A 27217-nucleotide genomic window follows, 5' to 3' on the forward strand; every position below is an offset into this window, starting at 1 on the left:
GGCAAATGTTAAAAGCAGCGATCAGTCGAGTAAGTGCTCTGCAGATGTTGGGCACTGCAGATCACTCTGGTGTGTTTGTGTAGGTCTATGTGTGGCTACAGTTGTGTGTTTACACAGGTCTTGCTGGTAAACCGAGCTGCTGAGTCTGAAGATGCAGACCCACACTCAGCAGATTCCAGTGAGCCAGGGCACCTGCGGCTGAGAATAATGTGCTTAGATGGGAGAGTCTTCAAAAGGTTTATATAACAAAAACTGAGGAGGTACATATCATTTTCAAAGACCTGCCAGGAACAACAAAGCAGAGGAGCTGGAGAGGATGGAAAGTGGACTTATGTAGTACAATGCAACAAAATAAAACAAGATGCGTGACCAATTTGGTGTAGATGGGACAATGTCTGTAAGAGTTATAAGGACTTCCTGTTTTATGGCGAAGCATCGAAATTGTCCTCACTGCCACACCCACCAGGAATAAGTAATTAAAAAGATTTGGATAACTTTTCATCTCCAATGTCTCAAGATGTTTGAGTGAGTTTAAAGTCAGTCGGATTAAATCTCTAGGAGGAGTACGGTGCATAGAAATCACGAAAATCGCTAATTTGAAACAAAATGGACGACTTCCTATTGGAGTTAGGGTATGGGTCCAAGAGACTTTTTTGTGTGTCCTGACATGATATATATGTATACCAAATTTCGTTTGTGTCAATCTGGGGCGAGGGGCTCAATTTGTTTAATTTTCTAGGGGAGCTATTGAGCCATTTTGCCTCACCAATTTTCAACAGGTCTAAGGTGCTTGTGTTGTTTGGTGTTTAGTCCGCCAAAAATGCGTTCGTTTTGACAGAACGAGACTAACAATTCCTACAGATTCAATAGGGCCTTCAGATTGTGATGCTCGGGGCCTAATAAAAAGAGGAAGAAGGCATAAACAAAGAACAAATGGAGGTACAGAAAGAAGGAGGGCATTGGAAGAGCTCACCGTTTCATCTCCAGAGCATGTTGCCAGGAGACTCTCATCAAAAGGAGAAAAGTCCATGTCAGTCACCAGATCTGACAGAGAGGAGGAGAAAACAAATGGAAAACAAATATCAGATCTGGGTTATTGCTGTCTGGCTCAATTTCATTTCTGAGAAAAGGCATTTGCATTTCCCATGTGATTAGTCTTTTAAAGAGATTGTAGTGTCACTGAGAGTTGAAGTGATGGCAGTTTCGAAAAGGCAGACAAAAGACCTGTCACAAAGAGATAAAGAAAAATTACCAGAATGGCAGGAAATCTGGGTGACTGCCCATTGGCCGTCTGGACCAGGCTTGACTGACGACAGGCCCAGCATACCTCCACCTGCAGACAAAGGGAAACCACACACACAGACACAGATGAGGTCATCCATCATACTGTTAAAATACTCTCCCTGAGTCTTTCATGGTGCCCAGAAGTGCTTCCTAATAAAAATGTCCTCCATGCTAACAATGAATTTCTGAGCTGACTATCGGCCAGTGGATCTTTTGGCCAGAGTCACTTCTGTAATACAAAACACTTGGTATGTTTTTTTTGCTAATTTTCTCCAGTTTCTGAATTATACCATATGTGGACACCTATCATATATTTAGCTGTTTTGTTATTTGTTACTGACATATGTACCCAAGACTTCCTGGAAGGCAGTACTGATACTGAGAGGACTATCCTGATGAGATAAAGTAAAATAGAAATGTATATTTCTGTCTACAGGTAGCAAACATTATTCTGGATCATACCAGCCTGCTCGGTGTTAAAGGCCACCAGCTTGGAGCTCGCTTTGATGTGGTTCCCCTGGCAGGAGAAGGAGCCAGCACGAACATTGTTGATCCATTCCTGGATTTAAAGACATGGAAAGCAGTGGGTAATGAATCAGAATGGATGAAACAAATCATAGTAAAGCACTCACATAAACTGCTATGACACAACATCACACAAAGGAAAAGAGATGTCAATCAAGCTAGAGTGTTTCATCAGACTACAGTGTGAAGGAAGGAACTTGATGAATGACTAGAATCCCAAGTGTTCACATGACATGTCTGCACAAGAGCACAACCAACTGGCTACACTGAAGAATCCTGCAGAAAAACTTAGTTTGTCTTCTTAATAATACTAAGAAGCACACACTATTGCAAATGCAAGTTTCAGCTAGAATGAAAAAAAAGTGAGCAGTGTAGTAAACAGGACATATCTAGCTGAGAGCGCACACACATCAGTGCCTCTGAATAAGCAAAGTGTAGAGGAAGTGGAAGAGCTCCCCTTGTTGCACAGCAGAGAACTCTTAAAACCTCTTTCATAACATTAACAAGGCAGGAGCAGCAAGAAGACAGACTGTCTGTACAACATGTCCCAACTATTATGGCTAATCCTCAGAAAACTGTTAGTGACCAGACCAACTATGACAGCCCCACAAAGGACACCTAACAGCTGAAAGAGTTACTGTTATTATTAACAGGACAGCTGATTCTGCAAGTGTGTATATGTGTGTGTGTGTGTGTGTGTGTGTGTGTGTGTGTGTGTACGTGTGTGTACGTGTCTCAAAGCATACGTCCACTACAAATACGGATATGTCTCTGGTGTCAGAAGCTCAGGCTAAAGTTGAGTCAGAGCAGTTTCAATTAGTTAAGCCCCAATAAGTAACACTCAACCTTAATTTTGTCTGATTTAGAATTTTAAAAAATACTGTTTGGGAAAACTCAAGCTGTTCTGGATCATCTCAGGACAAAACATCCCATTCATCTTGTTTGTCTCTCCATCCCTGCTTTTGCTCTCACTTTCTGTTCCTTGCCTGTTTTCTCTCTGGTACAAAGTTTGACATGACAGCACTTGTCACATGACTTGCCACGACCCCACATTTTCATTGGCTCTGTGTGGTAAGGGCTAGTTTAACATTCACAGCATAAAGCTACCACCTGCTGTCATAAGATCCAGTGCAGAGATTGGGGAGATACCAAGACCATCCACTATCTCTGCACATGCCAAGCATTTTATTGCCTCAGTAAAAACAAGGCAAGGGATTACATAATGCACCTCAGCCAGGAGAGATGCAAACGTTGCAGCCTTAAACAAATAGGTCCAGGGGACGACAAAAATGCCAGATTTGAGTGCAAGACATCGCAGTCCCATCCAAACATGTCCTCCCATGCAGCCTGCAGGACACTTACAACTGCTGAGATACTCTACATCGGAATATATCAGATATCATTCATCGGATTTGCTAGTCAAATTTGTACTGTATCTTTCACCTTGGCCGGCATAATAAATCTGTACACATTTGGAAATCAAAGCAATCAGGAATTGTACAACAGCACGTTATTAATACTGAATAACAGTGAGGAAACGCACATAGCTAAGCTATACTATAATAATATTATGATGAACGTCACTGCAACACCAGGTGTAAGCTAGCATCTTTGTGCCAACACATGACAGTTACTACAAGCCTGTAGTTTGTATGGATTAATGTGTGGATTCAGATTTTCGTGTATACTATGCAGCCTTCCAGATGCAGGAAGTTCAACATCCTCTGCATGCAGGCGTTCCCCAAAACACCACTAAAGAAGCACAGCTAACCAATGCTAATGTTAGCTACTGATAACTCTTAGGCGCTCGTCATCTACTCACATCTTTCTTGGCAACTTTCGGAGAGGTGTTTTTGAATTTGGAGGTCTTAAAGCGATTCATGCTGCCCTCTCAAATTGACTTTCGTGCCTTCCGGGTGTCTGTGTCGAGCTGGTTGGTACTCGGCTCCTGCTTCAGCTGACAGCTCAGGTTGGCCGCGCGGCGGCGGTGTTCACTCGGTTTGATCTACGGAGCTGCCCGGTTGGGCGGAGTTTTCCTTTTTGAGACATAAGAGTCTTGCTCTTGTCACTTAGTAAATTGGGTGTTAAAACATTATGGCTGTTATTTTCACTCTCCACGTTTTCACATTGAACTTGGTGCTTTAATATTTTTAATCAGTATCCACTCGCGTAGACACTATAAAAACCAACAGCAGGAATTAAGATAAACTTTTGATGTTCGTTTTTTCATCGTATTTCGGTTTTATTGACGGTTTCAAACCATTTATAGGCGCATTTCTGCCACCTACTGGACTGGAGTGTGGAGCATAGACAAATAAAGATTTGCATATAAAGTCACCGGTCACTTCATTAGGTACACCTCTGAAATGTAATTAAATCCATTACAACAGCTCCGCTTTCAACTATACTTTTTTTAAGCTTTTTCAGTTTTTGATAACATAGTCAAGAAAGTGATACTTCTACTTCATGTTTATTACTGAGGTCATAGTAGGTGGTGGTGGCGTACTGGGGTGAATTACATTGACTGGTGTTCATAATATTTTTGCTCCCCTGTATGTTAATACAGTGGACAAAATTACTCGTGTTTACCCCACAGGGTATCATCTTAACTCATATTTTGCGCTGTTGTTGTTGACGCCCACTCCGCCCCGGACATGCGCAGTGCGGTCGATCTAGGACCCAGTTGAAGGAATGATGGCGTCCTCGGCTGCTCGCTGCTCCTCACGCTGGATTACAGTCATCGTGTCCTCTGGACGCAGCCGGGCCGCCTGCGCTGTGGTCTGCCCTGGTCATGGAGGAGTCCGTAGTGTGTCTACTCTCGGAGCCGGGAAACTCTGTCGGGGAGGCCGCCTGGAGTGCGGGGCAGCAGGGGCAGCAGGGGCAGCGTTGACATTGAGAGGGCTGTCAGGTGAGTGGCGTATTGGCCATATGGGATCGGCCTAGGCTAAAACTAGGCTAGGCTAGGCTAAGGTATGCTAAATTAGTTGTAATTTCTGATTTACTTATGTAAGACAATTACATTAAGATATCCAGTATTATACCGGCACAAACATACAGTCAAGACAAGATGTTAATATACATACCCTTACGACAATGGCTGTTAAAAATGTGTTGTAATCAGTTTTGCTAGCTTGGGTTTTAAAGACAGCAAGTTGAATTTGCCTGATGGTGATGCCAGACTGTATTCTGTGACCAGTACAGATTATTTTTCCCCCGTTAACTCCAATAAACCCGAAATCAATCTCAGCCCCTAACCTCAACCAGTCGTTTCTGCAACCTCAAAACCATAAACACATCCCAAGGTGAACAACTCAAATTCATTATTTACTTTGTCAAGAAGCTTTGTTATTATTCAATGGTGGAGCCACTAGCATATGATTTAAACTAAACCATCTTCAGCTTTACCAGCAGAGGTGTTTCTCAAATGTTCTTATAGATCTTGTTAGGTTCATTCTTGTCTGCTCACCTGTGTTTTCACCTAAATGCCATGCTAGCAAGTCAATATGGTATTTACTTACCCTTTCACCCTGTTTGTCACCTTTCAGGTTTCAAATCCCCCCATGTTCTCTCCACACTGTCCTTTCACACAAGTGCCCCTGTCAGCGGTAAGCAGGACTTCTATCAGATCCTCGGGGTACCTCGCACAGCAAACCAGAAAGAGATCAAGAAAGCCTACTACCAGGTCTGCTCCTGCCCCACGCTCACTCACAGTTTGTATTGGTCCTCAGCTAACTTAATTACCACAGTGAGTGACTTTGTGTTTGTTGTCCCTCAGATGGCCAAAAAGTACCACCCTGACACCAACAAAGAAGACCCACAAGCCAAGGAGAAATTTGCTCAGCTGGCTGAAGCTTATGAGGTTTTGCTCTTTGTTTTTATTCAAGCTCTTGACACATTTGCTGTCATCTCCTCCAGTTTAAACAATCCTGTAAAATCCTCTGTAATGTTGCGGTGTGTTTCTCCCAGGTCCTGGGTGATGAAGGAAAGAGGAAGCAGTATGACACATATGGCTCAACGGGCTTTGATGCTGGTCAGGCTGGTGGAGGGCAGCAGTACTGGACTGGACAGGCCAGCAACATTGACCCAGAGGAGCTCTTCCGCAAGATCTTTGGGGAATTCTCAGGAGGCCGCGGCTTTGGAGACTTCAACGCCATCTTTGATCAGCCGCAGGAGGTCAGTCTTGTATGCTAGGATGTCAGAGAGTGGAAGTGACACCAATGAATATCTTTGAGAGTGGCTAGTGTTAGTGTAGGTTTTGAAAGCTTATCTGGTGCTTATTTAGTCATTTCTGGAAGTGAATAATTAGGAGAGATCAGTTATTCATTTCTGTCTCTCCTTTTGTGCAGTACATCATGGAGTTGACGTTCACTCAGGCGGCAAAGGGAGTCAACAAAGAGATAGCCGTTAACATTGATGCAGCCTGCCAGCGCTGTGATGGTAAGGGCCACGAGCCAGGCACCAAGGTCCAGCACTGCCACTCCTGCAACGGCTCTGGCATGGTAATACCTCTGACACACACTGCCGTTCTTCCTAAAATGCCAAAAATGTTTATTTGTGTGGTTTTACTTAACAGTGTGTTTTCTTGTCTCGTGTAGGAGACAGTAAACACAGGACCATTTGTGATGCGCTCCACATGTCGTCGTTGTGGCGGCAAAGGCACAGTCATTTCCAACCCCTGTCACTCCTGCCGTGGGACAGGACAGACCAAGCAGAGGAAGACTGTGATGGTTCCTGTGCCTGCAGGTCAGTCATGCTCAGCCGTCTGCTCTAATCAGTACTGTTCCCTTGAAGGGTGATTTTTAAGGTAGATTTTGGATGGAGTGTCGCTTCAGCAAAGGAAGATATTGTCACTCTTGCTTAAGTGATTTGTTCTTGCTTTTAGGAGTGGAGGATGGCCAGACAGTCAGAATGCCAGTTGGGAAGAAGGAGATCTTCATCACATTTAGGGTGAGTATCTAAACCAACTGCTAGTTGTCTGAGATCTTTGACTTCAAATTAACACAGTCCAGACAACCTGTGGTACACTGCAGTCTCTTGGAAATGTTGAAAATTTGAAACTATGATTGTGATATGCTCTGATTTCATGTCCAGGTCCAAAAAAGTCCAGTTTTCAGGAGGGACGGTGCAGACATCCACTCAGACCTTTATATCTCTGTTGCACAAGCCATCCTGGGTGGCACGGCCAGAACACAGGGCCTTTATGAAACACTCAATTTAGCAGTAAGTAGACACATTTTTGGGGTTATTTTAAATACAGGACATGTAGAAAATGAACAGACAGCTTGATAGTTTAAATATGGATTGCTTTCTCAATCTTTAGATCACCGCAGGCATCCAGACAGACCAGAGGATCCATCTGGCAGGAAAGGGAATCGCTCGTGTCAGCGGCTATGGCTATGGTGACCACTATGTCCATGTGAAAATTAAAGTACCCAAGTAAGACTCCAAAGACAAACACACATCTCATCATACCATTCATCTTTTTGCTCCAGAGAAATTTTAAATGCTGTATTTATAACAGCTGGAGACATGAGAGGGCCTTGTGACTTGAATACAATGAGTCGCTGTAGTCTAGGAGAAATATTTATTTTTCATGTCACAAGAATTAGAAATAACTTTTTAGATGACAGATGTGGCTTTCTTGTGCAGGACGCTGACTGACAGACAGAAATCTCTACTGATGAGCTACGCCGAGGACGAGACAGACGTGGAGGGGACAGTCAATGGTGTCACTGCCACCACCACAGGTAAGACAGCAAGTCTTCTTTACTTTTCTTACCTTTATATTCCTGCTGTTTTGCTGGATATACACCCTGGATTTACAAAGTTGGGACGTGAGGGAAGGACATGCAGTATATTTAGTCACAAAACTGGTTGATGCAGTGCTAATCTTTGTCCAGTTGGGGGCGACAGTGGTAAGCGGTCTGAGTCAGGGCAAAGCTGACATGACAAGGAGGGAGAGTTGAAATAAGAGGGGGGGCTTTTTCTACAAATTAAAGAAATTGTTTAGTTCTTCCTGACAGCCATAAACCAGGTAGAGTTAGTTTTAGTGTATCTTTACTCATTTATGTGGAGAACTTTGTATTATCTGGTTTGTGGCTGCATTAAAGCATCCCTATATTCAGAAGGATGTCAAGCCTGTCTGGGTCATTCTAAATGCCTGTCGGTTGTTGTTGTTTTTTTGTTGATTTGTTATTTTAATTGCAGTTCAATTTACCATTTTCTTTTTTTTTTCTTCTTTCTCAAGGTAAGAGGTCTTCCTGGAACTGAGATAATTCATCACATGGCAGAGGGTACAGCGTAAAGCAAGGACAGCCACATTATAAAGAAAAGGACAGAGGAATGAGGAGTATTGGGTGATGTATGACACCTACAAGGGTTCTGGATGGATCAGCACAGACCTACCTACCCACCCAGCACTGCAGTGAATAAGCCTGTTCCTCTGCCAAAGTCAATCCACAAACGAGAGGATGTTCCAGCGCGCTAAAAATGCCAGTCAAATGTCCATTACTGCCATTTTAGCAACAAAGACTTGTCATCTATCATAGTAGTATGTGCATATTGGTTTTCTGTTGATTACCACAAGAAAAAACATAATAGTATCTCTATTGTCCACATGCACAGAAATAAATTATTATACTGACAAAGACTACACATATAGTCAGAAACTTTTATCTGGGGTTAAACAAATCTCCTGTTTTCAATCCTTTTGTTCTGTGTGCTTCTATATGTTCATGAACGCTTGAAGTTCTCTAAAAAGTTCTTAACGCCAGCAGTCCAAACCACTTCAACATCACATAACTACATGTTTACCTTTTGAGTTTAAGTGCTGGACAGTGTAGGGGTGTGTCTGTAGGGATGTGTCTGTAGTGGGTAGACAAGTTCAGGTGTACCTCAAGCTTTCCTGAAATGTGACCCCCCCCCCCCCCCCGCTCTGTCCCTCCTTTGCATTATGAGAGAGAATTCACCTGGAGTTCTGCACCTTCTCTACATTTGTACATAGACAGTTGCATTAATGTGTTGCATAGAAGAGAAATATTGTACATCTGTAATAAAACTATGGTCTGGGGATAAGTCTAAGTGTTTATTAGAAATGACTAAGTAACACTTTCTTCACAATACTGTGATCCTGTATAGACATTAAAATATTTATACATATTCTTCAGCTTCTTGCTAGTGTGTTAAAGACTGAGCACCTCTAAATATAACGCAGTTCACAACATCACCACCACTATTGTTTTATGTTACATTGAATTGTACAGGTGTACCTAATAAACTGGTAATTCAGTATACATTTACTATATTTTACTTTTGAATAAGTCTATTTATCATGAAAATTAAGTTCTATGGATAATATTGCTACAATCACAGCAACATGGCTCATGTCACTCATCTAGTAGAATATCTGTTTTCCAAAATTAAGTCTGATCTCGATACAATAAGTTTCCTTGTTCAACAGTCACGAGGCAAGAAAACACTAAATGTAGAAATCTTAAGCTACATAAACATAAGTAATTAAGATTCGTGAACATTTCTATGTAATTTCTGCAGGCGTGGCCTTCTAACTGTAGCAAAAAGCTAATGAAGTACAATTCAGTAAGTTACTTAATAATCTTTTGATGAAGAAAGAAAAACCACCAGTCCAAATGAATCATCTTTATTTCAGCATGAACAGGAAAGCAGGTTATTTTGTTAAGGAGAACACAGCATAGTCCTGGATTTTCACTCTCATAATCGGAGTATCCTATTCTGCAACTAATAAAGCTTTGTCCAGTTAGATACACAAAGGGAAGAGCAGAGTTAATGAAAATGCAAAATAATTCAAAATCAACATGAATGAGACCAGTATAACACTCGTGTTAATCTATGGTTTAATTAATGGCCAAAACTACCTCAACTCCTGAGATTCAAACGTCTCTTTAATATATGTCCAAAAAAATACTTGTGTTGACACATCAGACTGGCATCATGAAAATGAAAAACAAACAAAACCATGGACAATGAAATACAGGTTTATATCAGGCAGTCCCTGTATTAGTCCTCTTTATGCAATGCATTGTATTGCCGTCTGACTGTATCATGAACCTGAGACTCTCAAATACAAAACACAGCATCACTTAGATGTCTGTCTGTGATCAAACAGCTGCAGTACAGCTGTTATCCTGAAGGAACACTGCACATCCATACACAAGTGAATGTGTTGTACAAATATACACAGCACAGGAACCTGTCAAATATTGTTATCAGCAGGTTTCTTTTGGTTCTCTGTGTCCAATAAATCCAAGCAGTGGAAAAAAAACAACAAAAAACAGCTTGGAAAGATAAAGCAGAGTTCAAAAAATGTCACTATTGTGTCAGGATAAATATTTAACTTCAGTCGCAAATAATTGTAAATTACACTGCAATACACAGCACAAAATATTCCTCTTCATCTATTGTGACCAACATACAGTATGAACAATATATGATAACAGTTTTAGTTATGATGCATATAAGTGTATCCATTACAAATGGATACCTGAACAGGAGCAGAGCTGCTGAGGGACCAACAGATCAGTACCTTAGCTGAAATGGCTCATAATAAACCATAATACTCAGACACATTTAAGCCTTCATGTAAATAGACTTGGTATCTATTCCATTCATTTAGATCAAACATTACAAAAAAGGATAGCTGCAATCACCTTTGTTAACACCTCTGTCCTAAAAATAGGCTCTGCAGCAGTTATATCTGACTCATCAATGACTCATTCATCCAGCAAAATTAAAACTGTGCAATTAAGTCAACAACAACAGGCAGATTTTTTATGAATACAATATGCTCCTTCACATAATTCAGAAACAGAAAAACAGTATTATTGAACATGCATCAGCAGATATTCAAATACCTGGTATATTCACTAGTATTTGAGCATGTTTATTAATCGTACACTCGACTAAGTGTAGGTGTGCTATATTTTTGGGGGAAAGCAAACCTTTTGAATCCTATCATCTCTTTTGCAGTACAACCCTCTTGTAAGGCCCAAGTATGAATCCTGAAATGTGAACTTAACATAAATGCAAAGCAGCACTCTGTTTTTTCACATTTAGTTTGAAACGGCAATAAACGTGTAGAGGTAAAAGATACAGTATATGGGGATATATAAACCGTTGTTTCACTGTTGTATTATTAAGACAGATATTAGGTTCTCTTCTAGGTCAAATTAAGATCTAGTTATGCAAAAACACGAAGACCTAAAAATCACAGCAGCGTGTCCTGAAAAAAACCTCCTGTGCTATTATAATCATGCATAACATATGCATAGTACGTTTTAACATGTTTTTACTAAGCTCAGCAATGGCTTTAAATAATACATGAATCGGTATTTAATGTATCACTGTATAGCCAATTATGTAAATGAGTGACATTAAAATTTGAGAGAAAATATCACTGCACAACAAATGAGCTATTCACTGGAGCACTGTGCCTCCATGACAAAAATCAGAAAACAGCTAAAGAAGATCTTGAGATACGACCAAACACTGGAAGTACACAAGCTGGAGGGACAGTGCAAAGTAGGTAGAGAAATAAAAAGACCGGAGGAAAGACTGTAACTTGATGGATGGATAGATGGATAGATGGATGGATGGATGGGTGGATGGATGGATGGATGGAGTTTTGATGTCGTAATGGTCCTATAGATCATCTCATTGGAATTCCATTGATAAGAAACAGATCCAAGTATATTTCCTTGAGCTATCAAACATGCAACATTTAATAGACTTGGACCTGTTTAGAATGTTTGTTTGAAACTATGAAATGCTCTATAGTGTTCGAGGGTTTTCTAGTTTCCTTACTGTTCTTCCTTCAGCATTTCTCCTGCCACTCTCTCCCAGCAGCAGAGTGACAGGCTGAGGGGCTGGATTACATCAGATACCACGCAGCCAATCCAGCCAAAGCAGCAAACCAAGTCGCAAACAGCACCTGTCCTGTTGGGTGTCGGAGCACAGCCATGGCGAGCTGACATACGTAGGCTGTTCCACCAGATGCCGCTGAGACACAGAAATGGCATCAAGGCAGAAAACAAACTTACTCAAGGCCCTCAAAACAGCTTTATCAAAGCTTCATCATGGGTTTAATATCATTTTCATAATAAAGTAATTCATGATAAAAACATACCCATTTGAGCAGCATAGTAGGGACATTTGCTGATGTCTCCACCCATTGCTCCATGGACGGGCAAGCCGGCATCTAAAACATCTTCCTGGATGGTTTTACCGATCTCTTCCAGTTCGTCAAACACCTGGGAGCACAGACATTATGTAGGATTATTAAGCTTGCTGCATACTCTACAGAATAAGCAAGGCATGCAGCAACACATAGGGGAACTCCATATTCCTCGCATTTGTGCCTACAAAAATGTGTATTACAAAATGTATAACATATAGTCATAATACAATCATCCATCAATGACACTGCCAATTTTACACAAGTATAAAAAATGCTGTTTTAGTTTCTGTATTGTTGAATGTGTCATTTGTAGTTATAGGGTGGATATTGCCTTTAAAACCAGTAATTAATGAAAACCATGTTTGCCTCATCTTCAATACAGTATCTTAAAGATAACTTTGAAATTATCTGTGACTTAGAGGAGAACTTTAACATGGAGGTCTCAATAAATAACGCAACACAGTCTACAGTTGTACCATATGTGAGGTGGTACTTGGCACAGTGGTATTTTGAGCAAAACCCTAACATCAGCAAATGAACACTGTATGTTAGCACAAAAACAAAGTGCAGCTGAGGCTGATTTGAATGTGATTAGTTTCACAGATATTTGTCCATATACATTTTCTACCAATTCATCAAGATGATCTTGCGATATTTCACAGGATGAAGTGAAAACTCTGTCCTGGTGGTGCTGCAGGAATCATCAAAGACAGACACACCTTTTTTATTTTATTACATAAGCAATTTGGTGCAAACATTTACCCTCCAGTGTGGCAGATAGCCCTCTGAGATTTACCCTAACCCTACCCACATTTGGCAGGTGTTACTTGATCAAAGCAGGCTTAAGTAGCATATCAAATGTCACTTACCTTATAATCACCACCAGATGCTCCACTATTGTTTCCAAACTTAACTTTCATCTTCTCCTATTCTCTGGCTTCTTACCTCCATGTTGAACTGGAAGGCCATGACAGCTTCGTCCACCAGCTTCTTCTTTGTTTCCATGTCCAGCTCCAGCTCGTTCATCCGACTGCGGTACAGCTGCTTGAATGCTTTGGCACTGTGGATGGCATTGAACTGATAGAATTCCAGCCCTTCTCCTGTAGGAGGAAGTTTCATGGCTCTCTGTGCCACTTTCTTCAGCACCTGACCCCCAGATAGGTCCCCCATGTAGCGGGTGTAGGCGTGGGCCACCAACAGCACTGGATCTTCCTGCCCTACTTGGTGGATACGGTCCACATAGCGTTGGGTGGCCTGGGAGCAGCTGACCTGGCTTTGCCAGTCAGGGCCGTAAAAGTACTCAAGGTCAAGGGCCAGAGCCTCGTGGCGGTGCAGCTCTGCAGGAAAATAAAGGGGGGCAAAGTAGGGGTGGTCCTTGTTCCTTTCAATCTCCTCCTCCATGGCTGTGTAAGTATAGTAAAGTGCTACATGACCAAGCTGAGGAAACAAGAAAAAAAAAGTTATTTTTCCTTTGTTTGTTTTGCAAAGCATTTTACAACCGAAATTATAAAAAAGTCTCTGTGCTTTTCTCCTGACTAACCTTAAAGAGCTCTTTGCGGATGCGGCCCTTTAGGAAATCCTTCACAAACTGGGTGTTCTCAGCTTTTTCATGAACCTCCTTGGTCCCTGCTGCAAGCATCTCAGACAGATCATCAGGTCTGGGGGGGAATTGTAGGTATATTGTGTGCTTGAAAGAATCACCATTGTCAATGTTGTCCACTATTTTAAGATAATGATGTTTCATTAAAGGAGGAAGATTTACCTGAGGATGTCCTCTTTCTCCTCATATACAGCCCCCGCTCCATTTAACAAACTGCCGGTTGTCTCCATCTTTTCTGCAGACATGATTAGTGTCTTCCTGTCTACTAGTTACTGCACCTTAACATCAGTGAAATAATAAAAAGTTGTATTATTTTCACATTCTCACCTTCACACATGGCAGCGTTTTTTTTATTTCTAGAACATCATACTGCACATAGAAGTCGATGAATTACCTGACAAAGTTGTCTCTCATCATCATATACACTGCTACAGTTGTGACCAAACACAAACAGTCACTAAAATTGCATAATGTGTCATGACTATGGCTTTGGCTGGTGCTGCTGAAAGTTGTCACTTGAGCCAGCATTGCGTAACTGCTTTCCAGAATAAACAAGGGGCTAATGTCAGGCTGCAGTCATCACTGTGATTGTAGACGTGTTGTAGCCTCAAACAATAACAACATACAAGTACAACATATGCTGTAAAGTAAACAGTGTTTATACAGGGGTCTCAAACTGATTTTAGTTCAAGGGCCACATACAGCCAATTTGATCATAAGTGGGCCGGACCAGTAAAACCATTGCCTAATAACCTACAAATAATATATATATATATGGCTTAAATATGACCATAATGTGTATTTATTGTTTTTTTCAGAGAATTGTATTCTGATCACGGTGGAAATCCTCTGAATCAGCAGAAAAATTGGATTTACTGTTCTTCACAGTTATCCAGTGGGCCAGATTGGACCCCTTGGCGGCCCAGTTGTGGCCAACAGGCTGTATGTTGGATACTCTTGGTTTACAGTAGTACTTTAAACACATCCAGACTCAGAGAGTATACCACCAGGCACAACCGCAGTCAACTGTCTCACACATTCATCTGGTCTATAATTGTGACACAAATGTTGTATTTACTGAACACATTAACCCTCTCAAAAGTCACCTTGGGTGTTAGGATAAATCAGCACTTACAAGCAGAACCAAACAGATAAGCAGTGTAGTGTAATTACAACATATATTAACCCTTACCAAAGAGCCAGCAGAAATCCACCGGGGTTAAGGGGGAGCTCCTAGTCACTGTAGGTGGTCCCTGAGATGACAATGACGACGGTGATGATGGCGGTGGTGGTCAAAGGAAAGATGCCGTCTGCCAGGTGATTCAGCTGCTTTACGCCTTTGACCTTATTTACTGTGAAAGGGAGATAAGGCGATGTGAGGGTGAAAGCTGATACAGTCTGACAGGGGGCTGGCTTCGTTTACATGGGAAAGGCTATTTAAAAACAAAAACATCCAGATTTGCACAACAAGAACACTGCCGAACAAAAAGCAGCACATACAGCAAAACACAGGCCTTCTGGCGTTTGCCAGGAGACGCAAAGCTGCTCTCAGAGAATAAATGGCAGCTGCAGCTAGCAAGTGTTGTATCAGGCGAGTTAATAAATGAGTTTAAATCAATTCAGTTCACTACACAGTAATCAGAAATCATAAGCTAACATTAGCTTTCATCGCAACATGACTGAACCTCTCAATAATTACACCTGAGGATAACATCATCTAACTTAACGATGACGACATCTTGTTTTTGACAACAACAGCTAAGTTAACTTTACTGGACGACGCTAGCTGAGTTAGCCAATAGCTAGCTTAGCTTTTCAAATAGCTAAGAAAGTCGTTTCACATCTGACGAACATCGTGACATTACACAGCAGGGTCAGCTCGTTTATTAACCGCTCAGACTCGGGTTAGGGTTACTGTATTACAAGCCTCTGCTATTTTATTGGCACCAGATTGACATAAAGCACAACAAACCTTTGCCCCACCACTTCTTCTTCTTCGTTGGTATTACAGGCGGACTACAAACCAGCATTAAAGGTGCATGTCGCCACCTACTGTCTCACAGTTTGTAAATGCTTGACTTTAAACAACAAAAAACAAACCAACGAAAAAACATGTAGGCCTATAAACATGTTAGCCTATATTCTGGTTATTAACCATAAATAAAGCCATTTGGACATGTCATTGATTGCTCCCTAACTCTATAACAGACCTTTGATAAGACACTAACCTCCCAGTCTGCTCTCTCTCTCTCTCTCTCTCTCTCTCTCTCTCTCTCTCTGTACACTGAACTCCCTACGACCCGTCAACACAAGTACCCTTGCAGTTACATTCTCACATTAATCTGACACAAGTCTTGTTCTTGGTATATAAAGTAGCATTGAGTGTCACCCTACCACTGTGCGGAGATGAGCAGGGTGCACGTCCAGTTCCGTCAGGCGGCTTCTAGCAGTCAAGCGCTGCTCAACAGAAATGCTTAGGATGCAAAATTACCACATGGAGTTTGTACTTCTTATACATCCACGTAGTCCTCACACAGCAGGAAGGAACATCATATCAAATGCAAGCTGGTGTCTGATCTTTTAGCACTATACTCTCTCTTGTAGCATCATATGCTTTATACAAGTGAGGGCTTCATCTTGTATTGAGCCACATATATTGTAGATCCATAAGGACAGTCCTGAGATGCTGGCGAAAGGCTTTTGTTCATACAATGTTCTCTTGGAAACTGCACAAGACAATAGCATTTGAGCTAGTTTGCTGGTATTATGCAGGCTGTTGTATTTTACTGGAAGTATTGCATTAAATGTCACATGTCACAACAAGCAAGACACCAAATGATCACCAGGACAAAGCACCAGGATCATCAGGCTAGAGGAGAATAACCACAAGATGGCATTCCCACCAAACAAATGCAAATGTGTGGCGGGTTATAGTTTCACATTTTATGTTCCATTTGGACATATAAATCCTAAAGTGTTCATTTTATCTTTTTTGGCTGTTTCTTAGATGTAGTTTAAGTTTTGTGAAATATTACTTGACCAAGATTGTTAACATTATGTTTGGGATTAATGTAGAGATGAGTCATCCTTTGAGGTGGGTGCATATGCTATTGCCTTTTTGCTGATAGCACCACAGTTTACTCAGTGCACTTATACAACTGGAAATTGGAATTTATTCTTTGTTAGGAAATTACAAAGTTCTAGCTCACATAACACCCTCAGTGCTATTGTTTCGTTACCTCTGGCCTTGTTAAATCATTTCATCAGTTCTTAGAAAGTCAGTCCAAATCAACCCTTGTTCAGACTCTCCCCTCTGTCCTTCTTTCCACAAAGCTACCTGAGCACAACATCAACAGTCCATTAGGGTTCAAAAGACACATCTGTCACCACAAAGCTTAAACTACTTTGGAAAATACTATGGAGCCAACTATGGAGACACACACTGTACTTTCCAAAATTGTTTCAACCAACATCATGCATCTTCTTTTTTTCTTTTTATATTTTCCTTTACAATTAAAACTTAGAATCTTGCAAAAAAAAGGTTGCTTTTAAAACTACTTTGATTTATCCAATCATATATAGGAACAAACAAATCAAGTTTCTCTCACGTTGTTTACACTGTGTGCTAGGATAATCTGCCAATCACAGATCATCATCGTTTAATAAGTGTTTTGCAGCTGTTTGTGCATACTTATGATTCATGCTGTCTGTTCATGAATTATGAACGAGATGGTTGTTTGTTCCCCAGAGCAGATTTGTCCATCAGTGTATGATTGAATGCATAATGTGTCTGATAGTCTAATGTGTCTGTGTGCATATGTGAAAGAGGGAGTGTGACAGCAAAAGGTGAATGTATATGTACGTTTGTGTGTGTGTGCGTGTGTGTGTGTGTGTGTGTGTGTGTGTGTGTGTGTGTGTGTAACAATTAGAGCCTGATATTAGTCTGGCAGCCGGCTGCAGTGTCAGATGCTCTGTTGGCGGGGCAGCTGAGTGCCCCCCCTTGCTTTGCCTCTAAACCACAGGAGACTGGTGGGGGAAAGATGAGCTAACAAGATGATTCACTTCCCTCCAATGGGGCCAGCAAGCTGTTGCCATTACATGAAATTGCTTTGGGAAGAGCTTCTGTGCCACTGATGCAGTTCAATAAGAAAGAAAGGGGACTTTGGTCTAAAAACTCTAGGGTAGGGAAGAATTTGAAAACTTCATATCCGCTTGGATGCTGCTAGGCCATTTTTAGATGAGTATGTCACAACACAAAAACAAAATATATCTTTTACAGCCACGTTCACTCTTGTGAATGTGTTTCATAAGAGTGGACATGTGGTTTCAGTATGCTGATGGCTTGGATGGCTTTCAAAAGCTGCATCAAAAATACGCTTTATAGAAAATGCAGCTGGAGATTTATTTCACTGCACCACAGTTGGAGATAGCACCTGGGTTGTGATGCTTTAGATTACATCCTATGAATGAGTAGAGCAGAATAGATATGATAATGGAAAGCTGAGACACGGCAATTATCATCAAACATCATAAAAGCCAAGAGATACAAAAAAGACATGAACATGAAGAGAAATTACACATCACAGTACCTGTTTTATACACATGACTAGGGTGTAAACTAAGAAGTGAAAAGTTGAATATACCCTTTTCACTGCATATATTAGACTTTGTTGAATACAGATGCAACTAATGTTAAATATCACACTGTACTGCAGGAACTGCTGGATAGCCAGGCTGTACAACAAAGTACAGAGAAATTTACAGCTGCAACTAATATTGTTAATTATGGCTCTGTTCCATTTCAATTGGCTTGTGAAGAGCCAGTATGCAGAGTACCACGGACTGGGCACACATGGAGTGCACCCATCATGTTATTAGATACATTGGTGCTTTCCGCTATGAGATAGGTCAAAAAATGTGTATATTCAGACCATTTGTTAATCAAGTTTCATAACCATCTCCACTCATTGACGCTCTTAAACGCTGGAACAGAGTAGGACAGCAGATACTGTGTTGGTGTGAGGAGTGAACTCTCAGTTCAAGCATTGATGTTAATGTAGAAAACAATAGTGATAATACCTGACCTACTTCACTGGTGCTTCTGTATGAATGCCACTCCAGATGAGTGTAAAAATCTGATGTGTATGGACAACAAGAGGCACTGAGATAATAAACTCATGTGCACAATGTGTAGGTTACTGGCATGGACCTCACCTCTACTGTTTGCCTCAATGTTGCTGAAGCTGGCTGGATAAATTACAGTGTTATAAAGCTGCAAATAATAAAGAGCTAATAAGCCAATAGGGTTTGGAATCTGCCGAGTCTGTTTACACTCCTTTGCACTAAATTTTATTAAAGTATAAAACCCTAGTTAGCCTGGGGTTTAATAAATTATAAAACCTTTAGCTAATTAGCCAAAGGTTTGGTAATTTGCTGAGTCTGAGTCTAATTAACTAGGAGTTTTAATAAAGTATAAAACCGTTGGCTAACTAGCCATGGGTTTGGTAATTTGCCAGGTTGTTTACTCCCCTTTGCAAAAATTTTAATAACTGTCCCTCACAGGGACAACAATTTCACAAATTTGTGAATGTAAATAGGATACTCAGAAAGATCATTACAAATTTAATGAATGTTGATAGATATGAAAATGATTTTTCACACTTTCACATTGTATGGCACATTTATGAGTCTTCATAAATAAAGAGCAGAATATGAGCAAAACCTGATAGAAGGTGCAGGTAGTCCATCTAGGTTTCTGATTTCTTACCCTTCTCTCTGATGATGATAATAGTGCAGCTGAATTAAACCAGGCTCGACTTTTTTTATCACTTAATATAATTTTATTATTTTCCCTCGAGCTGAAAAATCATTACACACAATATTTAAATAATGAGGTTGAAGCTTTTACGCCAGTGTGCTGGCCACATTTTTTAAATCCTAGGACGGCAAAGCCATGACCCTCTCTGCTCTGTCTCTGATTGGTCATGACAAGAAAGCGTCTCCTAACAGTAAGACACTTCTCGCGAGAAGTGAGAACTCTGTTGTGGAGACGAGAAGCTACAAAGTTTTTCTTTGTAGCTTTGATAGAGTAAACAAATACGGTATATATGTATGCTAATTAGTTTACAAGAGTATCTATATCATGATTACTTTTCAGAACATATAAACATTGTATCACGGAAAGTAAGAAACACGAAAAGAAAGCAGAAATGTGACTTCCGCATCCGTTAAATTTGAATTCGCGGGTCAGCGTCCCAAAAAGCGAGCGTTACATTTTTTAATCTGTTGCTTTAGGTAACTTTTATAAACCAACGATGTTTTTCCACAATCTCTTTGACAGTCTTTAACCTTAGTGTGTCAACCAATAGATTAACAATTGGTGAATCGTTTCTTGTGAGAAGTCAAGATCATGTCACTGCTGACCATTGTCGAGAAAGCTATCAAGTCATGCAAAGATGAACAAGGCAAGCTAAATGACAGCATTCAATTCTACAGAGAAATATTACACACCCTGTAAGTACTGTACACTCGATTCAGTAACCCGTTTAGTTTTTTCTAATGGCTTTACCCCTGTGTTACCGTGTGTGTCTCGACTACTCGACGGGAATTAAACTTAATTTTTACGTGTAAGGCTGAAAAACAGGCATATTTTAAAGAAGATTAACATATTTGCCACAGTTGTTTATCGTATACCTGCGTGGAAAGTACATAAAAGATTTGACTTTAGGTTCTTTTAGCACCAGTTTGTACCTCCCCTCTAGATACATGTTTAAAATACATGAGGCACAAACTGGGGCTAATCTTGTATGAAAGATCCACAGAAGTCCCAGATATTTTAAAAGACGGTATACTTTTTTAGTAGATTTCTAGACCGGCAAATTCAGAATTTGATTCCATAACAAGACCCTCTGTATGGCGAAGAGTTATCCGGCGCTGTGGCTTAGTTGGTTAAAGCGCCTGTCTAGTAAACAGGAGATCCTGGGTTCGAATCCCAGCAGTGCCTTTTCTAGCACTCATGACCTGACAGTATCTACTGTTAATCACCGGGACCGCCACAAATTTCAGTTTACACGTGTGCAACATGTACTGAAAAGATATTAGTGACACATTTGTGGTGAATCAAATAATGTACGAGGCAAAAATTGTGATTTTTTTTCTTATGGCTGGTATATCCGAAGCTAATAAGTTGCAAGAAATGGCAGTACAGCAGTCCCAAAGATCTGTGAGGTCATTTGTATAGAGCTGTAACAATTAGTCAATCTACAGAAAATGAATCTTATATATATTAATAACCAATAGATCATTTTAAGTAATTTTTTCAAAAGAAATAAAATGATTCCAGCTTCTGAATATGAGTATTTTCTGTTATCTGTGTTAGGAAAATGAATATCTTCTGGTTGTGTACAATTGGTCACGGCCAAACAAGATATTTTATGAAGCAAAAACCATACAATTAATCGATCAATTGAGCAAATAATTGACAGATGAATCGATATTGAAAATAATTGTTAGTTGCAGTCCTGAATTTGTGTCACCATCAAATCATCAATAGCCTATCCATCAGGAATCATAAACTTCTTCAGCTTGATAATGTCCTGTACATATCTCGATCACAGTTCTTTAACATTCTTATTTATTGGGTGATTTTCAAAGAAATAGTTTATAATATTTGTTTTTAGTAAAAAAATTAATTTAAAAAAAGTCAGTAAGAGCTGATATATTGTTATTGTTATGTACATCCTCAATTTAGGATATTTGGTAAACAGTATGTATATTTACTGACAAATTGAATGTCTACTAACAAAAAACTGATAAAACTGCAAGTTTTACACATAATTGCAGTTTGGAAAATGCCTGTTAATACTGATGGCCACATTTGAAACATGATGTAACATACAGGTTGTGCAAAAAATGTGTCACCTAAGTTTAATTAATCTTGCTCTTTCTGGTGAATTCATATGTATAGTTACATGCAATCTACTCCCACAGAACACCGCAACCCCAGACACCCCATGAGGAGTCAGAAATAGCCGATAATGCTGCTACAGGTAATCATAATTTTAATTATAGTCAAGTCAAGTCAATTCTATTTGTATAGCTGAATATCACAAATTTTCCTTGGGTGTCTTTACTCTCTGAATAAGGAATATATGATAAAAAGGAAAAATATATTATGTTTAAAATTTTCAGTTCATTTTATTTGGGAAAATAGAACTGTGAATCAGGATTAGCCCAGCAGGCAACCTTTCATGCTTTGGCACACATGTGAAAAAGGCACCCAGAAATAGAATGACATCATAAATATTTATTTCTGCATTTTTGGTTAATGCAGCCAAGTAGAGGGAAATAAGAGCAATTAGGTATAATGTTATGAGTAAGTGATTTGAATGGTAATACTTTATTTTTTCAGCCTTCAGTTTTATTGTGCTGAATGTAAAGTTGTACATTAAATGCTTGTGTTCTTAAATGTGTCAAATGTTCATGTGTTAACTAATCAATGATGCAAAATCTTTCTTGTAGACTTGACGGTTAAATAAATAAATTGACTGAACTATAACCATGTGTTTACATGCTGTGTCTGCTGTGTCCAGACACAGATACCTCACCAGGGGAGAGAGAAGATATAGAATTGCTTGAGCGAGCACTGGAGAAAGCCCTCTGGGTTCGCACTGGCATAGGGCCTTTGAAAAAAGACGCTGACAGAAGTAAACAGTCTGTACCTGGGAAGAAGCCAGCCACTACAGTTACCACATCCAAAGCAGCAGTGAAAGGAAATCAGACAACCACCAGATCAACTTTTAAATCTGCCAGTCTGGACAGGAAAGAGCATAGAAGGCCTGGAACGTCTGTATTCTCCACGGTGGGCTCAAGACCTTCAGTTAGCTACAGTCCTGGAAAGTGCAAAACCACAGTTAATACAAACTTAATCCAGAGCCGTTCTGCCTCATCGTCAGGGGTTGTTCATCGCCAGGCAGCAAGGAAATCGCAGCAGACTGTCTTGGCATCTGGCAGTCTTGATCATGGTCATTTACACATCTCAACCCTTCACTCTAAAAACAAGACTGTTAGAGGTAACGTGCTGAGTGGTGAGGTCTTGGGCCGCATGCCCCCTTCATATAACATGGTGCCTGTTTCACCCACAAATGACACAGGAGCTCACAGATTACATCAACAGAATGGGTATGTTTTATACAACTGGAGTATGAAGAAAATTACTATGTTTTGTCAGCCACAGTTGGAATGGGTGAACATTTTGTTTTCTGTGCCATTGTAATAATTCTGATTGCCTTTTCTTCACGGCAGGATGTCTTATGAGCAGGCAATGAAATGGAAGTCTCTGAGGATCAAGCAAAACAGGTTGCCAAAATCAGCACGTTGATGTCATGAGAATATTACAACTCTTTCCACAATGTCTGTTTTGAATCTTCCCTCATTACCTTATCTTTAGGTTGTGGGACAAAGTAGTAGCTGTGCAAAGGAAACCTGTGCCTGGGAGGAGTCACTTTGTGGAGAGAATGAGTGCTATGGTATCCTTCCTCTTTCTAGTGAAGCCTGTCAAAACGGTGTGGGAAACCTTAGACATGTTTTCCATGTTGTGTAAAGCTGAACTTGGAAACATATTCTGATGTCACAGTCTAGTTAGAATCCCACAGCCACTGATTTCCATTTCTCAGCTATAGAACATCGGCAAGATAGACAGACAGAGAGGCACATGGATAAATAATATGTTTGACAAAGCACAAAGGCCCAAAAACTCCTAACTCGTTAACAAAGGGAAAGCAAAGAATTCAAAGATCTAACAGCCAGCAGTAATAAACTCAAGTTTATGTGGGGGACTCAAGTCAGACTGCTTGACTAACACAAATAAAAGACTTATAACTTGAGACTTGACTTAGACTTGAGACAGATGACTTGAAAGGACTTTTTTTTACTAAATATTTGCATATTTCTAGATTAACTTTTTTTTTATTATTATTGAATGAGGCCATGTCTACTGAACGGGGATGATTTATGGACTTCTTTTACCTCCCATGTGTCACCTGGGAAAGGGCTACCGAAGTCTTGCTCCCAAAGGGTTCTTAGATTATCCAAAGAGTGCTTCTTTAGAGAGAGTACACTTTAGCATGGATCATCAGCATTTCGTATGAATTGACTTGTGACTTGCTTGACCTGATCTAAGACTTGACTTGTCATGCTTCACTTGACATGCTTGATTTGCACCACAGTAATGGGACTTGCATAACACTTGAAAGTTGAGACTTAAGACTTGCACATATGTGACTCATCCCACCTCCTGTAATGAATAATCCTAAAGGCCAGTATGTTTATGAACAACTGTGATTAATGCACTTTCATTCCTCCAAGCAGTCTGCATACTCAGTGTGTTGTCCATGACCCTGTCTCTCTCTAGTTCCCAAAGGACTGGCCATGTGGTAGCCCAGATCAGACCAGAGCTCTGGTGGACAGGCTGACTCACCTGGGACATGACCTTACTCAACACTACCAGACAAAGGAGCTACTGGACAAACAGACCACAGGAGGAGGCACAGAGCTGGGTAAAATCCTGAACAGAATTACACATTTAAACACATTAAATGAAGAGTCAGGGAATGAGGATAAATGTAGTTGATTCGAGTCACACGTTTGTGGGTGAGAAAATTAAAATGATGATCCCTGACCACAGGGAGTTGGCAGGAAGTGACTTTTGAGAGCTATTTAGACTGTCAGTGTTGAGCTTTTCCTCTGCCAAAAAATCTTGGATTTGACTGTGAACATGATTAACACAGTGCAATTCAACTGAACAACTTCATTTGCTCCTGTAATAATGTTGCTAATGTTCTTATGTTTTTCTATTGTATATTTCAATGTAGGTAAAGAAAACAAATGTGATTCCTATCTGACACCTGAAAGGTTGCAGATGACGACAGCAGAGCTCCAGAACTTTACAGATCTAATGAAGGAAGGTAGGAATCCTAAAATAACTGACTGGCGTAATGGATGTTTCCTTCTAAATGAATTACATGGTAATTTGACTTAGATTTTATATAGGTGGTCATGAGCAGGACTAACATTTTTTAAAATGAGAACTCTAAAAGTAGCATTGCCAGGGTCAGATACTTGTATAATAAATAGGACACTGGTGAGGATATTGTGACCCTGTGTTTGACTCTGGTTACCCAGCTGTGTTTGAATTAGCATGTCTGGGTGTTAGAGTATCACTCACTCAGTACCTACAGTATGTAACACAGTATAATTTCCATTACCTCCAAAGATACAATCATAATGAAGCTGATTGCCCAGAGATTTTCCATTCACACCACTCAAATTGCCATATCATCTTCAGGCAGGGAGTTTTGTTTATATTTACCAGTAATAGCACCAGTGCAGCACAAGTATGTTGCTAAAGCCAGTGTAAGAGACAAGTTTCCAGTCATTTTCAACTCCCTGCTTCACTGACACACCTCTAATCTGGTATTGTTAAATTCAGTGTTCAAGTTAGTATTTTATTTCAGAGCATTTTATTTTCCACGGATGGATTTATTGTTTATTGCGTTTTAATAGCATTTGAAAAATGATTTTGATGAAGGTATTGTGCTAACGAGCTAATGCAGCTCTCCATCTCGGTGCATGGAAAATGAAAACAGAGCTGCAGTGAAGCCTCAGTGCCAGATCAGTACTTTCCTTGGTCTCGACAGATCCCCCTCCCTGTGACGGTGGAGTTTTAAAGCTATCTACCCTGACGTGGCTAGGCAATGGCCTAGCTATTTAAAGATGAGGCCGTAGAGCAGAAAAACGTTTTAGGGTACGGTTGCTCACGCTCACGCTCTAAAAATAACCGTATTTTCCGTCAGAGTGGGAAGCATGGGATCGATGGAGGCCAGAGGGAGGTTGTCTTTGCCCCAATGGGGCAAATGGCGAGTGGGGAGATGGGATAATTGCACCCCTGCCCCCAACTGTAACCTACACAGCAGAGGCAGAGCTCAGAGAGCTGGAGAAGCTGAGGTTTAGGGTGGCACTGCTGCAACAGGAGATTTACCTTGAACAGGTAAGGCTTGTGCTCTTAGTTAACTTTATTGCACTATATAATTAACAGCTTGAATGTCACAAAGATATAATAGGCTTACAATCTTTTCTTCTATGTGACAGGCTCTATCGGACACTCTGTCCCCTCAGCTCTCATCTGTTGTACCTGGATGTCCCGACTACAGTGTACTGAGAGCCCTGTACTCCCTGTTGGGTGAAGGAGGACAGCGTTTCCCTGCAATAGTCCTGGACTCCGAACCTGAATAACTACTTAGCATATTAGACTGGGTTATCAGTTTATATGGTACTCTTGTACAATATAACACAGTCCCTGTTTGCAGGGCCCATTTACACCCAGGAGAGGGACGACATATTAGAAACAACTCTCATTATAACACAGTCCTGCACAACACCATGTTAGCCTTACTGACAAGCTCAATAAAACATGAACATTATAAACGTCACAAAGAAGGGATTCATGTGTAACAGCTGTACCTAATAAACTGGTAACCCCAGTAATATTCATCCCTAAATCAAGAGTTTAGAGCTTTTGATATTATTGAGCAGAATGTTATTGAGCAGAATGTTATTGTGTGTATGTGTGTGCGCGCTCGCGTGCATGTGAGCTGCAACTTTATTTAATCTGTCTGATACCATGTTATAACTTGTATGAATTAAAAAAAACAGGAATGGAATTGGCCTTCTTTAATGTTGATACTGACTTAGAATTGCTCTGAAATAAATCTGTATACTATCACAGATTTTACAGTCTGAATGTTTGTAATTCTGGTTGGTCTTCTCATAAATATTTTACTTTGAACATGTTATGTTTTGTTTTTGTGGTACTTTAATAATTAGTAATGGAAACATTTTCTTGCAAGTCATTGATGGAGCCCATGCATCACTGACTGTGCCAGCAGGCGGCACTCAACTCACAGAGGACGTGACCACAGGACACTCAGCAGGTGACTTATGTTAATAGCTTAATTAATTATTGACTTGCTGTTGCATCAAAATCAATCAATCAATTGTCAGTTGAATTCAATCTGAGACCTAGAGTTACATGTGGAAATAAGAATTGGTTCTCATAAAACACAATAAATAGTGGTTAGCAAACAGTGTGCTGTATTACTGTCGGCCTGCTGGTCGGTGGATCTAAGTGATGTGGGGGGACAATCGAGGTGTTTCATCCTTTTTTAGTCCTGTCTTTCACTGAAGACAGCAGGGATACAATATATTCATTATCATCCTATATATGTTCCAGTTTCTTCCCACTGTGGTAAATCTGAGTTTCTGTAGAGCTCATGTTATTAATTATTAGTATGATATGAATTAATGTGTTTGTTAGCCATGTGATGGACTAGAAACCTTTGCACAGTGTTTCTTTTCCTTGTGCATGGTATCAACCATGATGTGCAGTAATGGAACCCAGATACTCCACCAGTCATTGTGTTTCTCCATGAAATGTTTGTTTGGTATGTTGAGCTTTTGTAACCTGACGTACATGGAATGATAACACATATGGGGCCAATACTATCATCAGAGACATATGTGATAAGAGGGAGTATGTGAGA

The 27217-nt window shown here is 40.3% G+C and overlaps 4 protein-coding genes and 1 non-coding gene across 6 annotated transcripts in view; 3 read left to right on the top strand and 2 right to left on the bottom strand.

The window, feature by feature from the left end:
- Positions 1–3777, bottom strand: part of coro7 (coronin 7) — a 104109-nt gene extending 100332 nt beyond the window's left edge. Inside the window, exons 1-4 of the mRNA XM_053338009.1 lie at positions 3632–3777; positions 1747–1843; positions 1253–1333; positions 974–1044 (exon numbers count right to left, since the gene is read on the bottom strand). Coding sequence (XP_053193984.1) covers positions 974–1044; positions 1253–1333; positions 1747–1843; positions 3632–3691 — 309 coding nt within the window. The 5' untranslated portion in view covers positions 3692–3777. The remainder of the gene's footprint in view (positions 1–973; positions 1045–1252; positions 1334–1746; positions 1844–3631) is intronic.
- Positions 3778–4487: 710 nt separating this feature from the next.
- On the top strand, positions 4488–9081 carry dnaja3a (DnaJ heat shock protein family (Hsp40) member A3a). 2 transcript variants are annotated; one of them, XM_053338007.1, is made up of 11 exons: positions 4488–4717; positions 5355–5491; positions 5585–5668; positions 5776–5982; positions 6156–6308; positions 6405–6552; positions 6692–6756; positions 6901–7029; positions 7130–7245; positions 7459–7556; positions 8057–9081. In XM_053338007.1, exons 1-11 carry the CDS (start codon positions 4501–4503, stop codon positions 8077–8079), a joined length of 1377 nt encoding a protein of 458 aa, XP_053193982.1. In that variant the 5' UTR covers positions 4488–4500; the 3' UTR covers positions 8080–9081. The 2 variants fall into 2 exon arrangements, with proteins under 2 accessions (XP_053193982.1, XP_053193983.1); XM_053338008.1 differs by having other exon boundaries at positions 5776–5935; positions 6292–6308.
- A 377-nt stretch (positions 9082–9458) lies between these two features.
- hmox2b (heme oxygenase 2b) lies at positions 9459–15557 on the bottom strand. The gene is made up of 7 exons (XM_053338630.1): positions 15485–15557; positions 14812–14971; positions 13782–13897; positions 13560–13677; positions 12965–13456; positions 11969–12092; positions 9459–11841 (listed from the first exon to the last, which is right to left on the bottom strand). The coding sequence occupies exons 3-7, from the start codon at positions 13862–13864 to the stop codon at positions 11714–11716; spliced, it is 945 nt and encodes a 314-aa protein (XP_053194605.1). The 5' UTR covers positions 13865–13897; positions 14812–14971; positions 15485–15557; the 3' UTR covers positions 9459–11713.
- A 4323-nt stretch (positions 15558–19880) lies between these two features.
- LOC128378976 (uncharacterized) lies at positions 19881–26201 on the top strand. Its single transcript, XM_053338568.1, has 9 exons — positions 19881–20132; positions 21609–21667; positions 22211–22799; positions 22923–22976; positions 23068–23146; positions 24031–24178; positions 24491–24583; positions 25472–25665; positions 25767–26201. The coding sequence occupies exons 1-9, from the start codon at positions 20029–20031 to the stop codon at positions 25908–25910; spliced, it is 1464 nt and encodes a 487-aa protein (XP_053194543.1). The 5' UTR covers positions 19881–20028; the 3' UTR covers positions 25911–26201.
- Positions 20549–20622, top strand: trnat-agu (transfer RNA threonine (anticodon AGU)). The gene has a single exon. It is a non-coding gene; the product is annotated as a tRNA-Thr (tRNA).
- Positions 26202–27217: the final 1016 nt, after the last annotated feature.

This window comes from Scomber japonicus, chromosome 18 (assembly GCF_027409825.1).
Source record: "Scomber japonicus isolate fScoJap1 chromosome 18, fScoJap1.pri, whole genome shotgun sequence".
NCBI lineage: Eukaryota > Metazoa > Chordata > Actinopteri > Scombriformes > Scombridae > Scomber > Scomber japonicus.